General features: G+C 51.6%; 1 protein-coding gene and 1 long non-coding RNA gene across 3 annotated transcripts in view; one reads left to right on the plus strand and one right to left on the minus strand.

The window, feature by feature from the left end:
* The window catches only part of EXT2 (exostosin glycosyltransferase 2), a 159,366-nt gene that overhangs the window by 2,349 nt on the left and 141,855 nt on the right, over positions 1 to 15,162 (minus strand). For both annotated transcript variants that reach the window (XM_008270099.5, XM_070071335.1), the window contains exons 11-13: positions 9,363 to 9,506; positions 6,812 to 6,940; positions 4,957 to 5,039 (exon numbers count right to left, since the gene is read on the minus strand). In XM_008270099.5, coding sequence (XP_008268321.1) covers positions 4,957 to 5,039; positions 6,812 to 6,940; positions 9,363 to 9,506 — 356 coding nt within the window. The remainder of the gene's footprint in view (positions 1 to 4,956; positions 5,040 to 6,811; positions 6,941 to 9,362; positions 9,507 to 15,162) is intronic.
* On the plus strand, positions 934 to 6,641 carry LOC138849076 (uncharacterized). The gene is made up of 3 exons (XR_011387487.1): positions 934 to 1,230; positions 5,462 to 5,633; positions 6,085 to 6,641. It is a non-coding gene; the product is annotated as an uncharacterized LOC138849076 (long non-coding RNA).

Below are 15,162 nucleotides of genomic sequence, written 5' to 3' on the forward strand. Positions count from 1 at the left end.
GTTAATGCCCTGGCCTGAAGCACTGGCATCCCATGTGGGCGCCAGTTCGAGACCCGGCTGCTCCACTTCCGATCCAGCTCTCTGTTGTGGCCTGGGAAAGCAGTAGAAGATGGCCCAAGTCCTTGGGCCCCTGCACCCATGTGTGAGACCCGGAAGAAGCTCCTGGCTCCTGGCTCCGGATCAGCGCAGCTCCGGCTGTTGGGGCCAATTGGGGAGTGAACCATCAGATGGAAGACCTCTCTCTCCTTCTCTGCCTCTCCTCTCTCTGTGTAACTCTGACTTTCAAATAAATAAATAAATCTTAAAAAGAAAAAAAAAAGAGGAAATCCAAATGGCCAACAGATACATGGGGAAAAAAAAAAGAGTTAAGCCACTGCCACCCACGGGAGAGACCTAGACTGAGTTCTGGGCTCCTGGTTTTGGCTTGGCCCAGCTCCAACTATTGTGGGCATTTGGGATGTGAACCAGCAGATGGGAGATCCCTCTATCTGTATCTCTCTGTCCGTCTCTCTCTTAAATAATAATACAATAAATAAATAAAATAAATTATGAGTCAGAGATTAGGTAATTTGCCCAAGGAGCCAGAACTAGAAAGTGGAGGAACTGGGCTTCCCAGCAAGGCGTGCGCTGGCCACGGAGCGCGCTCCTTGCCTCTCACCCCGCCACAAGTCGCCAGGAGCCGAGGTGCTCTCCTGCTGGCGGGCTTCTGAGACCTGGGGCGTGCTAGTCCTGGCTGCCACCATGAGGGGGTGTGTGTGTGGGGTGGGGGGCTGAGGAGTTTTTACAAAGCGAAGCGGACCGCTGAACAAGAGCTTCCCTTCTGGAGCATGGGCTCAGAGAGCGCAGACAGAGCCAGGTCTCGCCGAGGCTTGATGGGTGACAGCTGTTCTGCTGTGCACACGGAGAGGGCCTTCCAGCTGCCAGCTCTGATGCACACGGGCTGCGGCCAGCTCAGCCCAACCCTGCCCAGAATAGGTCCCGGCGTGGATATCTGCACAGAGGAATCCCGCTCGCTCGCAGTCCCGCGGGCCCTGCGGGGAGGACTGAGGATAATCTGTCCCTTGTAACGCGAGCTGCCGGCAGCGCATGGGCGGCAGGCCAGCTCGCCTCGCTGGACAGCTGCCCTGGCCGAGCTGGGTCTGCTGAGTCCTTCTTTGTCCTCCACGCAGCCCTGCCCAGGAGTAGCACTCCCTGGCCCGCTCGGGAGGGGAAAGGCGCTCACCTCTCCAGGTAATGCCAGTGCTTCCTACTTCCTTTCCATACAGGGGGCCTGGGACAGGCTGGGGCAGATGATGAGTCGGGCTGGTCGCTGGTGGCCCACCTGAGGGGTTCCGCCAGGAGTCCAGCTCCCCGGCCAGCAACTATTCTGCTGCCTTGGTTTAGCGATCAAGTGCAAATGTACTACGACCTGCCAACATCTATGGCTGAAGGGACACACGTATCTGGGGAAGACGGGACTAACGCCTTTCTGTTTTCCTTTCAAATACAAACTGTCACCCAAGGTAACCAGGAGTGGCGTGGGAAGGACATGAACACCACCAGGCACTGTGCTCCGGGCTCCATTCATCCCCAGCATGTAACAGAGGGCTTGGTACAAACGCCCGGGAAATGTTTGTTGAACCTATGAATAGCCATTACATTTGACAGATATTAATGCATTCCTATTCCAGGAAATGAAAAGATGGAAGTTCAGATAAGGTAAGTTAATTTTCTTAGGCAGGCAGCTACTTGGTGGCAAACTCGTGATCTGAACAAAGATTGGCCTGAATCAAAATACTCCGCTCTTTTTCTTTAATCAGTGCTGCCTGTCAACTGTCTAGACAATTCTGGGCACAGAAGCTGGGGAGCAAAAGCCACTGTCCCACACAGCTGAGATTTCTGATTCCAGAGCCCCAGATACAGGAACACACCAGCCTGCTGAACCACAAACCCCTCCCAAGGGCATACACTTGTAAAGTGGTTGTGCAAAGTGTGCATTCTACAAAGGGAACCGATCAACAGTAAAGCAAGCGAACAAGTCTCCAGTTGTAATTCCATCTCTTGGCCTACCCAAGATGGCTTAGGTAATGGCTTCCCTCCCAACCTAAGTGCCTTATTTAATAATTCAGCGACTCAATCTTTAATCCAAGTAGCTCTGTTTCCAGTTGCTAATTTATTTCAAGATTTATTTCCTTCTACTGCCTACCCACTTTGTCCAAAGGGAAGTTTATGTTCATTAACTCCACTTCCTTCCCACCTCCTCACACTCACAGCCCTCTGGCTTCATCAACCTATGACCTTTTTTAAGGTCACCAGTAACAACTGACTTCAAAGACCATTCCCAGGCCGCAAGTGCCCTGCTCCTCCCTGGCTTCTGGGCACCTCGGGTCCTGGCGTCTCTCTCCCGGCCTCGCCAGTGTCGGCTCTTCTTTCATTACTTTGTCTCCTCAACAGCAGAACTACACAAGATCCCACCATCTCTGGGGAGCTGATTTCCAAACACCTCCCTTTGTTTTCAGCTTGGTCCTAGTTCTGCATCTCCAACTGCCTGCTTGGTACCTACATCTGCGTCCAGAGGGCAAGACCCAGATTTCCTACCTTACTATACTACAATGTCGCTCCTGGTTAAGACAGCCCAGCCCCATTGATTACACTGCTAAACAGGCAACTGTTCCTCTCAGCCCCTCCCCTAATTAGCATCCCCTCCTAACTGCAACACTACGGAAGGTACTAGGATTCCTTTAGACTCCAAATCCAAGTTATCTCTGGCAACCCCTTCCCCATAACCACCCCACACTGATTCAGTGGGAAACCAAGTTCTGGTACATTTTCCTTTGGGGGGAGAAATCTCCTGTGATTTAATTTGTTTCTTCTTTTTCACACTTAGTTTAGCTCCAGGCTTCTAATTGGTCTTCTTTCTCTAATCTCTTCACCCTGATTATACCCTAGGCACCACTTCCAAATTAATCTCAAGGCAATACTTTGATCAAATAAGCTCCCTGTTCAAAAACTCTGGTTTACCAGCGCCTGCTGGAAAGACTTCAAGCCCCTTAATTGGGGATTCAAAGCCCTTTGCAGTCTGGTTCTAATAGGCCAGAGTTCTAACGCCCCAGCCCAACTGGAATCCTCACCACCTGCCCAGCAAGCCTTGGGTGTGCTGGCCCGGCACTTCTGACCACTCGGTTCCCTTCCTGGGTCTCGTCTTCTTGCTCGGTTTCCCTGGTTTGAGATCCTAGTGACTGCTTACAATATTATTCCAAATGGTCACTCTAGCAAGAAGCTACCTCTTTTTTCTTTGATCAGTTTCCACACTTTGGGCCTCCCTCAGGGCGTATATCATAGACAGCTTCAGATAAGTATTATGTATAAATACATATACACCGACACATATGTACGCACGTGCACATGTGTGTTAGTTATAAAATTTTCATATGCTCTGATCCAAGCCCATCAACATCAAGGCCCATTTTACTCTCAGGATTCTCTTTCAGAGAGGAAGCCTCCATTCCTCCCCTAGCTGCTTTGTTCAGCATCGAATGATAGTAATGTCTCTGGTAAATCTCTCCTGTTGCATTTTAAGCTTCTTTGCTTGTTTTATCATCTCAATGGTGCCAGAGAAGGTTGTTTAGCCTCATCATGAACTTCAAGGTCATTATCAAGTCAACTTTTCTCCTCTCACTTCTTTTCCTGGATCACGTATCCCCATCATTTCAGTCCAGCTCAATCAATAACCATGTAGCTTAATACTATGGATTCTCCCAAACACAGAACAGGCTAAGTTTAACTGACAGTTTCATTTTAGGCCCATAGAATTAGAATTGGGGGGGGGGGGGGTCTCTTCCAAATGAGCTCTGAGAGTTGACGTCACTGCCCGTAACTGAGTAACACATATGATTACCAGGGACAGATATTTCCCAAGCCCACAACAATATATGATGTCATATCAACAGTTGGTAGCAGTCACATCATTTGAGAAAGATATTTAGACTGTGTATGAGAAACTACTTAGACAGTAATAAAGAGTAAAGCATTATAGAAGAATCCAGGCCCGGTGAAAGAAACTGTAAGAAAACAAAACCCTCCAGGCTTGAAGACCTTTTCGTAGGGTACGCAGGTTTCACAGTGAGTTCTATAGGCTGGTGTATGTGACATCTGTGGAAACCCGACAGAGAGATCTGTCTCTAAAAGGGCAGTCACGCACTCTGCGTGCGTGCTGCGCCCTTGACAGCAGTGCTCCTGGGATGCCAGCACTGGCTGTCCCGCGGAAGGAGCTGCCTCCGGGAAGAATCGGATTTGACCATCACCTCAAAGCCTGGGGACTTCCGGGGGCATGAGTGAGAACTGCTGGCTCTAGTGTAAGACCAGACGGTCTTAGGGGAAGAGAACAGCTCCGTCCTTCCACGCTCACCTCACAAAGCCGGGGACTCCATGCTACACGCAGTGTGCCTGTTGAGTGATGCACTGAATGGCACAAAAGGAGGATTTCAGGACTACCCAGACCCCTCTGCGATGTCAAGAGCTTGGCCTTCGAGCCTGTTCTTGGCAGGTGTTTTAGGTGTGTCAGCAAAGGTAATTTGTCTCTGGTGGGTTTGACTGAATTCTTTCTAATCAGGCTTTTACTGTAACCTGGAGAAATTACCCTGAAAACAACCCAGTATTTCCTAGGAATGAACCAGCTTCCCCTCCACTGAGTGTAGATGGTTAGCTGCTTAGTCTACAAGCAGAATCTGGCTTCTGGGGCTTAAGGCCAGCTATATTTTTAAGACCCTTCCAGCCATTACAAATTGAATGAGTAGCATTCCAAATTAATTCTTTGAGTGACCTGGGCTTGAACTAACCCAATTCCCACAGTGCAAAGGAGGTGACTATGGCTACCAGCTGCTGTCCTTATATCTTCAACACAGTCCCATAAACAGGCCCAAAGCAGGAAACGGGGCTCGGAGGCAAGGGCGGGCTTTGGACTGGAGGCTCACTCACCTCTCCACCATGTGTGTCTGGTCTAGCGAGAGCCCATCAATGGCTGTGCACTCAGGACACTTGAATTTCTTCCGTGGGGTTACCTACAAGAAGAGCACAGACACATACCTGGCTATGCGTGCCAAGGACCAGAAAATCATGTTGCGACACATTCTGCACACTCTGTGCTGTAAGCTGAGATGTGGCACACGTGCACGCATGTGCACGCGCGCGCACACACACACACACACACACCTCCATTCCTCCATTCAATTCCTGCTGGCTCGGCCTATGGCAGAACTCACAAGGGCCCAATAAAAGAGGCTTGGAGGGCTTTTGCCTTCTGTAACTGGAAAGAAGTGGTGATGACAAGCTCCTTAATTCCTGTTTAATGACTGTTTTCTCACTGCCAAGGTCCTTGTATAAACACCATTTGTTCTTGCAGCCATAAGGGCGATGAAATACAGCTTCCCATAACTTTCACCGTAACCTTAGTTCCAACGGGCGCCCTTTCTCCTTCTCCCAGCTAAATGCAAATGCTATGAGCTGCACCATGCCCGTGAAGATGCCCAGCCCTAAACTTCCAACAACGGGCGAGCTTTCTGGACGACTCAGGGAACGAGGGAAAACCAGTGAGGAGACAGGAAGGAAAGAAAGTGGAGAACTACAGCAAGGCTGAGGGCACGGAGACGCGGGAGGTACGTAGACGCAGGGGTGGGGACCCTTTTTTCCTGCCAAGGGCCATTTGGATATTTAGAACGTCACTGGCAGGCCGTATAAAATGATCAGTGTGAAAATGAACCTGCTACAGATGCACTGAATTGTGCGTCCCACCTCCGGCTGCCTTCACAGGGCCAGGTCAGATGTCCCTGTGGGTCTTACACGGCATGTGGGGTGGGGTGGACATTCCCCGCCCCTGGTAGAGGAAGCAGCCCCAGCCAAGAACACTGGGAAGCATGAGGAAAAGCAGACCTGGGGATGGCAGTGGCCTCTTAAAAGCGCCTCTTGGGATTTCCATTTTTTTTTGATGTTCCTTATGGTGGCTTGTCATTGAGTTATTTAGGGAGCTGCAGGTCGGTGGGGATAAAGGCAAGTTTGGTGACCTCCCCCTTCCCTTCTGGTCTAATCTGACTTTTCCCATCACTCCAGGGCTCCAGGGCTGGGTTGGAGGATGCCACACCGAGCTGCAGCTCCTGGTCCTTTTAGGGCAGGTTTCTGTCCTGGAGGAATCCAGCACTGCCCATGTGCACACACAGAATTTGAATCCACGAGGAAACCAAGCCCAGTCTGCCCATATAAAGAAGTGCACCTTTTCAACTTACCTGGGGCTCAGACTGGGATAAAATCAGCTCAACTTAAGGACTAATGGACATCTTTTCAGGCGCAAAGCCTTCCTATGGGATTTCTACGTACCCTCAGCTTTTAATATGTTATGGGAAGATTACCTTTTAAAACTGGAAATCAACAATTTAAAATGTGCTTAGGACAACCACTGTCACAGAATTACATAATCTTCTCAACACTGGAGAAAACAATCAGAGACCTTAAGAACAGCGTAAACAGAGCTAGACTCCAAGCCAGATTTGACAACAAAATTAAGCTCTGTCTTAATTTTTGTAGATGGCCCACTGTAGCCCTTATCTCTAATGCTGAAGGTTAAAAATGCAAAGAACGAGTTTATTAAAAAAAAAACAAAAACGTTTAAATGGTCAGAGCCTAGCTTCACACTTCCAGTGTGACAGTGTTGATCACGGATTTTCAACTACACGGAGCCTGTAAGTCCCCCGGCCCAGGGCTTCATTCACGGCCACGGGGACTCGCCGGGCTGAGAGAAGACTCGTCTGTGATCACGGAGCACGTGTTGGCAGAGCCTTACCTTGATGACGGCCTTCCCTGTGACGTTAGCCACCAGGAAATTCATGGCAATGTCTTCACAGTTCATATGGGCATCTACCCAGTTCTTGATATCGCCAGGCATTTTGTAGGTATACAGGTAATTAAAATACTGTCGGGTGAGATAAGAAGAAGAAACAAACAGTACCCTTTAGCTGACTGCCATAAAAGGGCGACTTCATCATGGTGTGGGGATCAAGCCTCTCTCCCTAGGGCTACTCCCGAGGCTGGATGCCAAGGGGCCAAAGCCAGCACCGTTAACACAGTCATTGCCTTACAAATGGAGATGCTTTACAAGTAGGACAAAAACGAGGCCATTCTGATCTGTCATAACCTGTGTGTATCTCAAATAGTGACGAGGCACATGGGTCAAAAGTAAGTGCGTACACAGTCTACCAACTACCGCAAGTCCCCAGAATTTTACACCGAGGGGCTTGCTCAGAACAGAATCTATTGCTGGACCCAAAGCCCTGAAAAATAGAGCGCTGAGCTAAAGCCCAGCAAGCGATCCAAATACCACCAGGCAAGTCCACCAGGCCGAGTTCAGCCGCCCTTCCTCCTGACATCACTTCCTTACACCGCTGTGCAAAGAGACGGGTTGTTATTTTTAATTAAAGCACACTCTCCCAGAGGGCACTCTGCCGTCACACTGAGTAGTCCTAAAAACACACGCGTCTCTCTCCAGTCTCTCCCCAGTAAAAGAGAGAAACCATCAAGTGGTGAGTCTCAGGAGAGAAACGCAAAAGGCTAATCAGTAATCAAAAGGAATTTCTCACTAGTGATCAAAATTAAAACTAGGATTCACTTTCAAAATAGCTAAGTTGAATTTTCAAATTTTTTACGTAACTCAGCGTGTGAGAACGAGACCATTTTGCACTCCGTTTGTGCGAGTGTAAATTGGCAGGGCCGGCACTGTGGCGCAGCGGGTTAAAGCCCAGGTCTGCAGTGCTGGCATCCCATAAGGGCACCGGTTCGAGTCCTGGCTGCTCTACTTCCAATCCAGCTCTCTGCTGTGGCCAGGGAGTGCAGTGGAGGATGGCCCAAGTGCTTGGGCCCCTGCACCCAAGTGGGAGACCCAGAAGAAGCTCCTGGCTCCTGGCTTTGGATCAGTGCAGCTCTGGCTGTTGCGGCCATCTGGGGAGTGAACCGGCGAATAGAAGACCTTTCCCTACCTCTCTCTGCCTCTGCCTCTCTGATTCTGCCTTTCTTTCTTTTTCTTTCTTTTTTTTTTTTTTTAGTGAGTTTATTATTATTATTATTATTTTTGGCAGGCAGAGTGAACAGTGAGAGAGAGAGAGACAGTGAGAAAGGTCTTCCTTTTTGCCGTTGGTTCACCCTCCAATGGCCGCCACGGCCGGTGTGCTGCGGCCAGTGCACCGCCCTGATCTGAAGCCAGGAGCCAGGTGCTTTTCCTGGTCTCCCATGTGGTGCAGGGCCCAAGCACCTGGGCCATCCTCCACTGCACTCCCGGGCCACAGCAGAGAGCTGGCCTGGAAGAGGGGCAACTGGGACAGAATCCGGCGCCCCAACTGGGACTAGAACCTGGAGGGCCAGCGCCGCAGGCGGAGGATTAGCCTATTAAGCCGTGGCGCCAGCCATGATTCTGCCTTTTCAAATAAATAAATCTTTAAAAAAAAAAAAAAAAGTAAAAGAGAGTGTAAATTGGCACAAATAATACTGAAGCCAACAGCCAGACATGTACATATTCATACACACTCACACAAGGGGCCTTCAAAAAGCTTGTGGAAAATGCACATTATCTTTTGATTCCATTTGTCCGTGCTCTTTTTAAGTACCCCGTGTGTGTGTGTGTGTGTGTGTGTGTGTGTAAAATCTCCAAATGTTCATTCCCTTCCGTGTAATAATATGTAATCTTTCATAGTGGTAATGAATACAGTTATAAAAGTGGGTATTAATCATGGAGCATTAAATGTTAACTGAAATAATAAAGTGGGAAGGCTAGTCGCCTGATTTGATCAGTTTATGCTCTGTATATGTATGTGTATCCCCAAAATGTACAAACTTTGGTTGTTAACCAAAAACTATAAAACTAAAAAACTTAAAGGGAAAATTAAAAAAAAATAGCAAAAAATTAGAAAGTTAAATTTCTAATGATAAAGTTATGATTGATGGAATACGAAAATAAATTACGCTAAGAAGCAATGGTTAATGAAGAAATGTGAATGACAGGAGAAAACGCTCACAACACATGCAAAATACGGGGTAATGAGAACATTTCCGACCCTGTGTTCGTATGAAAATTAATAAAAGGCAAGCTAGAAGGCATCAAAAGACTAACAGTGGTTACCACTAAGTGACAAGATTACAAGTGAATTTTCATTTTATTGTCATAAAAAACACTTGGTTCTCTGCGACCAGCTCCACCTGACCCAGCCCATGGCCCTCGTGCCCTGGGTTCTGGGCGCCCAGCTCCGCCTGGCCCAGCCCGCGCCCCCTCGCGCCCTGGGCTCCGCCCGGCCCAGCCCGCGCCCCTCGCGCCCTGGGCTCCGCCTGGCCCAGCCCGCGCCCCTCACCTTGTGGTAGAAGGCAGCTCCTGTGAGCACCATGGACACCTCGTTGGTCCACTCGGACTCGTACTTCCACTTGTTCATCTCATGGTCCCAGAGGTGCAGGCGGCCCGGGTAGCCCACCAGGCGGTCGGGGAACTCCCGCCAGACCTACGGGCGGAAGCACACTGGCGGTCAGCCCCCAGCGCGCCACCCTCCCAGGCCTCAGCTCTCCAGAGGTGAGAGCTTTAGAGACCGCCGCGGTGAGAGTGGCCGGTTCCACCGAACGGACGCGGGTCTCTCGGCCAGTGGCCAGTACTCGAGGGCAGCCGTGGGCTCTGACTTCCGGCGCTACTTCTCGTGCAGGTGTGGTCACTGCAGGTAGTGCGCGGTAACGGCTGAGGAGGCCAGGGTGGGTCATCTCTGACCACGTGACCAATGACCACGTGACCAATGAAACAGGCTCCATGCACACATGAACACACGGAACCCTGCAAGCCAACTGCTTTGATTTGTATTAAACAGGCGATCATACAAACTCACAAAATGGCCCTTCCTGGGGCGGGGTGGGGTGGGGTGGGGGTAGTGGTGGTGGTGGTGGTGCATCCATTTCTTCTGAACACACTCCCATTCTTAGGACTGCTGGAAGTTTCCAGAGGGTTTGTTGGGTTCTATGATCTGTAACATTTTGGAAACAAATCCCTGATCTCCATATCCTTAGCCAGTTTTGTTGAACAGAATTTTGCGTGTTGGCATGAGGCCCTTCCAATGCCCTTTCCCACGTATTTCTGTATAGTCTGGTTCACCCTTTGAAAGAGAGAGTCCGCCCCATCCATGAGTGCGGACGACCTGCAGCCTGTTCCGGGAGCCTCCTCTCAGTCCCATCTGCTAGTTCCCAAACCTTTCCCGCACTTGCAAGCAGAGTTCCTGTGGCTTCAGCCTGGGCCCCCTCTCGTCTTCAGACTTTTCCTCTGTGAGTAACCTCACGTCCTTTCTGTCACTTTAAAAACCACCTATAATCTGCTGCCCTCTAAATTTATGTTGGGCCCTGAACGTTCCTGAGATAACCAACTACTTACTCAGTATCTCCACCTGGATAAACAGCAGGCATCTCCACCTAGCATGTCCAAACCATAACTCTTGATTCCGTATCTCCAGACAAGACACTCTCTCCATCTTCTCCACCTCAGTAAATCATCCAGCCCATTGCTCACGCCCCAAAGCTCCAGTCAGCCTTTCCTTCTCATCCTCCCGTCCAATCCATCAGCAAGTCCTGCTGCCTCTCCGTCTGCTGGCCTTTGCCATCGTCTCTACCGTCTCTCCCTCTCTGTACACCACCTCTCACCAGAGTTCCTGTGAGTGCCTTCTACCTTGTCTGCTTGATGCTGTCCCTGCCCTTCCCCACCACTCCTGCACAGCATCCCTGAGAGACCGCTCCTAAAAGACAATTAGGAGATTCTGCACAGGATTTTGCTACTTTTTGTGTATTTTAAACATTTATGTATTTTAAAAATTTGTGTGTGTGTGAGAGAGAGACATGGTGTCACGCCAGAGAAGCCAGCAGCTTCCCCAACACACAGTGCTGCTGGGTGCAGGGAGGGCCCTCAGTGCCACTCCCCAGGGCAGAGTGCTGTGTCGGCAGGTCCCCCACACCTTCTTGGGTTTGCTCCGGCCACCAGAGCGAAGAGCCACAAACCGGGGGGGAGGGGGAGGAGGGGTCTGCAATCACAGAAGCTTGTCTCAGGTTCTGGAGACTGGCTGTCCAAACTCCCAGCGTCATTAGGGCCATGCTCCCTGGGGTCCTCCTTGGGCGCCCCTGGCGAATACAAACATCACTCGGATCCCTGTGTTTCCAGGTCTGTGTCTGCGCCCACGTCGCCCCTTTGTTGCGCCGGTTGTGCTGGCCGAGGACCACCCTGCGACCTCATTCCCATGACCGCCTCTAAGGCTCCACTTCCACCCAAAGTCACTTCTTGACCTGCTGGGGGTCAACGCTGGACGGACCGTAGGGACACAATTGAACCCACGACAGAGCCCCTGGAATGTCTTTAAGAAAACCCCACCCTCCCAATCAAACAAACAAAAAGGTTCCTATCTCCCTAGGAACAATATTGGACCCCTTCCCACAGCCTGAGGGCCGCTCATCCTCACATCTTCTTGCCCCAGGCTTGCGTGCACCCCAACATCTTTCTCCTTCACCAGGCCTGCACCCCAAGGCCTTTGCATGCTCTGCTTCTTCCATCTGGAAGGTTCTCATGGCTGTTCTAAAGCTGGCTCCTCATCAGCGAAGTCTCTGGTTATGTCAACTACTTTGAGGGGCCTCCTTGGGCCGTCCTCTAAGGCAAACACTACTACCCCCTAAACAGCCACTCTTTATCACATCCCCTCAGCTCCATGCTTGCTTTACGAAACTTTCACTTCCTGCAGTTATTTATTCTCTCCTTTGCTCCTGCAGAATTTAAACTCTGGGGCTGGCGCTGTGGTGCAGCAGGTTAAAGCTCCAGCCTGCAGTGCCAACATCCCACAGGGGCGCTGGTTCAGGTCCTGGCTGCTCCACTTCCAGTCCAGCTCCCTGCTAATGCACCTGGGAAAGCAGTGCAGGGTGGCCCAAGTTGTTGGGCCCCTGCATCCATGTGGGAGACCCGGAAGAAGCTCCTGGCTTTGGATTAGCTCAGCTCCAGTTGTTTTGGCTATTTGGGGAGTGAACCAGCGGATGGAAGAGCTCTCTTTGTCTCTACCTCTCTCTGTAACTCTTTCAAATAAATAAAATAAATCTTAAAAAGAAAAATTAAGCTCCAAGAGGACAAAGACACTCTTACTCACTGAGGTATCCCAAGCACAAAGAGCAGTGACGTTACCGCACGCACACTTGCCCAGGCTCTCAGCGGCTCAGGGGCTGAGAGCCAAAGAAGGGGACCCAGAGCCTTCTCTCTGCTCACAGCCAGCGCCGCTGCACTCGGATCCAGGAAGGAAGCCGGCAGCAGCCGCGATCAACATTGCCATTAATAATAACGCGACATCCTTTGTGTGCGAGGAGCGCCAGCGCACGTGTTTCGAATCGCTTTCCCTGAGCGGCCGAGTCACTGCGCAGACTCCTCCCTTCCTCCTTGTGATCACCGGCACGGCTTTCTGAGACGTCTGACCTGGCTTGGGTGTGGTCTGGGGTTATGAGAAGAGCTTCGCTTCGTGTGCAGTCAGCTCACCTCAGAGGGCTCTCGGATCCGCAGCCGCGGCCTCATTAACACCACCGTACAGCCAGCAGAGCTAATGAGCTGCAGGCACTGTCCTAATAGCTGCAGACAAATGAGTCCATGTCAGGCATTTCCTCCGACGTGCAAGGCTGCTGCTTGTGCTGCCTGCTCCGGGGCTTGTGTTGCAGCCGATTAAAATAATATGATACCACTACAGTTTTACAGCGCCCCGGGCAGCCACGTGGTGATGTGCGCCTTCACTCTGGTTGGTCGGGAGCCCTGGCAGACTCCACTGAACGCACTGCTGGCTTCCTTGCCCAAGCACTGAGCACCTGCCACCGTCCCCACTTCACTCCGTGGAGCTGCAGGGCTTTCTGAAGGGATGGGCCAAGTGGAGTTTGGAAAGGGGCAGGGCATGGGGAGGAGGCGAGGCGTGCAATTCAACCGGCGCTTCCGCCCAAGATGGGAGCTGCTCCCTCCGCTCAAAGCAGTCCAGACCACCGTCCCCAGGGGCTCTGCTTCACTGCAAGCCCTCCCTTTGCAGCAGCAGTCGTAATACTGGTTCAGGCTGAGGGTCAAGTGCTGCTGAGGTTTCAGTCCTCTGACTGCCTCCTGAAGTCCAGACTTCTCTCCAGAGGGACTTAATTTGGTGACACTGGGTCACAGAACGCTAAGCGCCGCTGCTCCAACAGGCATCAGAAGCGTCCTGCATCTCGGATTCCTTCAGAGCCTGCCCGGGGAACAGTGGTTCCTGCGCGGGGCCTCTCTGCCCTTGACTTATTCCCGGCAGCTGGATGCAATCAAGATACCATCCTTGTCACTTCATCTATAACTCTGCAGCTGACTACAGGATCAAAACGCAGCGGAGCCGAATGGGATGGGCCCACGCTAATCGCGCCCTCGTGGAGCACGAAGTCGATTATGTAGACAGTAAAGCATTTTCCCAGCCAGCGGAGCCAGGAGTCAGGCTCGGCCCCCGGGGCTCCACCCAGCTCCCCACCCCCACTCTCATTCAGCTCTTTTCTTTCCATCTCAGGGGAACGCTCTGGGGTCAGCCTTCTGTCACGACTACCGGATGCCTGCACGGGGGTGTGGGCATCTGAGAGCCCTCAGGGGACCCCGGGGACTCCAGTGAAGGTGCTTCCAGTGCCCTTATGAGGCTCTCCAGGCCCCTGCGCACAGTGTCCTTGGCTATTTTTAACCGCAAACGTCTTTGAGGACAGAGGCCCAACTCCGTGAGGGTGAACTCTATGCCCTCATTAGCGACTTAGCCATGCTGCGGCCAGCACTTGCGTTTGGGGCGATGCCACGTGCCGATTCGAGTGCAGGGTATGACAACACAATACCATCCTCCAGCGGTTCCGTTCTGAAGTTTATAACCTAAATACCTTTTACTTGATCACGGGGATCGCCTCACTGGACTCCCAGCTGTGCTTACTTGGCCATTTTCCAAGTCCTTTTTCCTTTCTTTCTTTTTTGTTTTTTAACCCCTGGGGTCTGCTGGGGCCTGCCATGGCTACGGGATCACACTAAGATCTGCTTTCGTCTTACAGCCCACAGGAGGCAGCCTAGACGGAGTCCTCCATCCTGCACGTGGCGCACCAGGGGGCCATGGCCCAAGTATACCAAGGCCAGCTCTGCCAGTGGAGAGCTGTGTAATGGGACTACTCCCAGAGTCCTGCTTTCATTCTGCCATCCGCAAGACGGACGGCTGGACCAAGCGACCTCTGATGTCTTTCGCTGACCTGCTCTCGAGGGACAAACCCATCAAGTGCAATGTGTCTCAAGCTGTAAGTTTCTAAATGGGAGGGCTAGCGCTGTTTAACTGTGTTTAAAATGTCCTGCAAGTCTGGGTGCCCGAGAAATGTTCCCGAGAAGAGGATAATGCGCTACCTTCTAAGCCAGCTCAGGCTCAGGGTGTGTGTGAACCACAGTCAGATTCTGGAAACAGACGGGACGGGGGTGGGAGAACGGAGGTGTAACAACAGGTGGTGCCCATCTGGGATGTGCGACTGTGAACTCACAGGTCACTCCAGGAGAAAAGTCACTCTCTGAAGCGGCTGCTAAGTCGTCACCCTTTCAAAGGCAAAGCTCCACGGGGTTTTGCTACTGGGCGAGAAGGATGTCACGCGGCTCAGGACTCGGGGGCTGGAAGATAGACGAGCAGGTAGTGAGCGCCACGGGGGATGGCGGCTAAGAATCAAGGTGCATCACACTGGGCGAGGGTTTCATTTCTTTCCTTGCATGCAGTGAGTCTGGTCGGCCCCTGGCCATCAAAGTGGGTTACAACCAAACTGTGTGGTCCCATGCCGGGGCTGGCCAAAGCAGAGCTGCAGGGGCCCTAATGTGTGAATGTCATTCAATCAGGGGCCCATACAGCCCTGCAGGCTGTATGCCGCATGCTGTCCAGGCAGCAAGGGGCAGCTGGCTGCTTCCAGTCCTGAGCCGGTTTCCCCAGAAGAGCCAGTCAGTAATAGGGTTCACAAACGGGATTCCCTGACTTAAAGTGGAACAGAGTGACCGGCTTCAGCTTCAGCTTGAGCTTCTGGCTACAGTGGCAGTGGGCAGCCTTTGTGAAGGGGGTGCTCTGCAAACAGTCCAGGAGCCTTGGTTTGTGCCTGGGACGCTTCTGTGCG

This window comes from Oryctolagus cuniculus, chromosome 1 (assembly GCF_051225735.1).
Source record: "Oryctolagus cuniculus isolate XC-2025 breed Fujian yellow rabbit chromosome 1, ASM5122573v1, whole genome shotgun sequence".
Lineage (NCBI taxonomy): Eukaryota > Metazoa > Chordata > Mammalia > Lagomorpha > Leporidae > Oryctolagus > Oryctolagus cuniculus.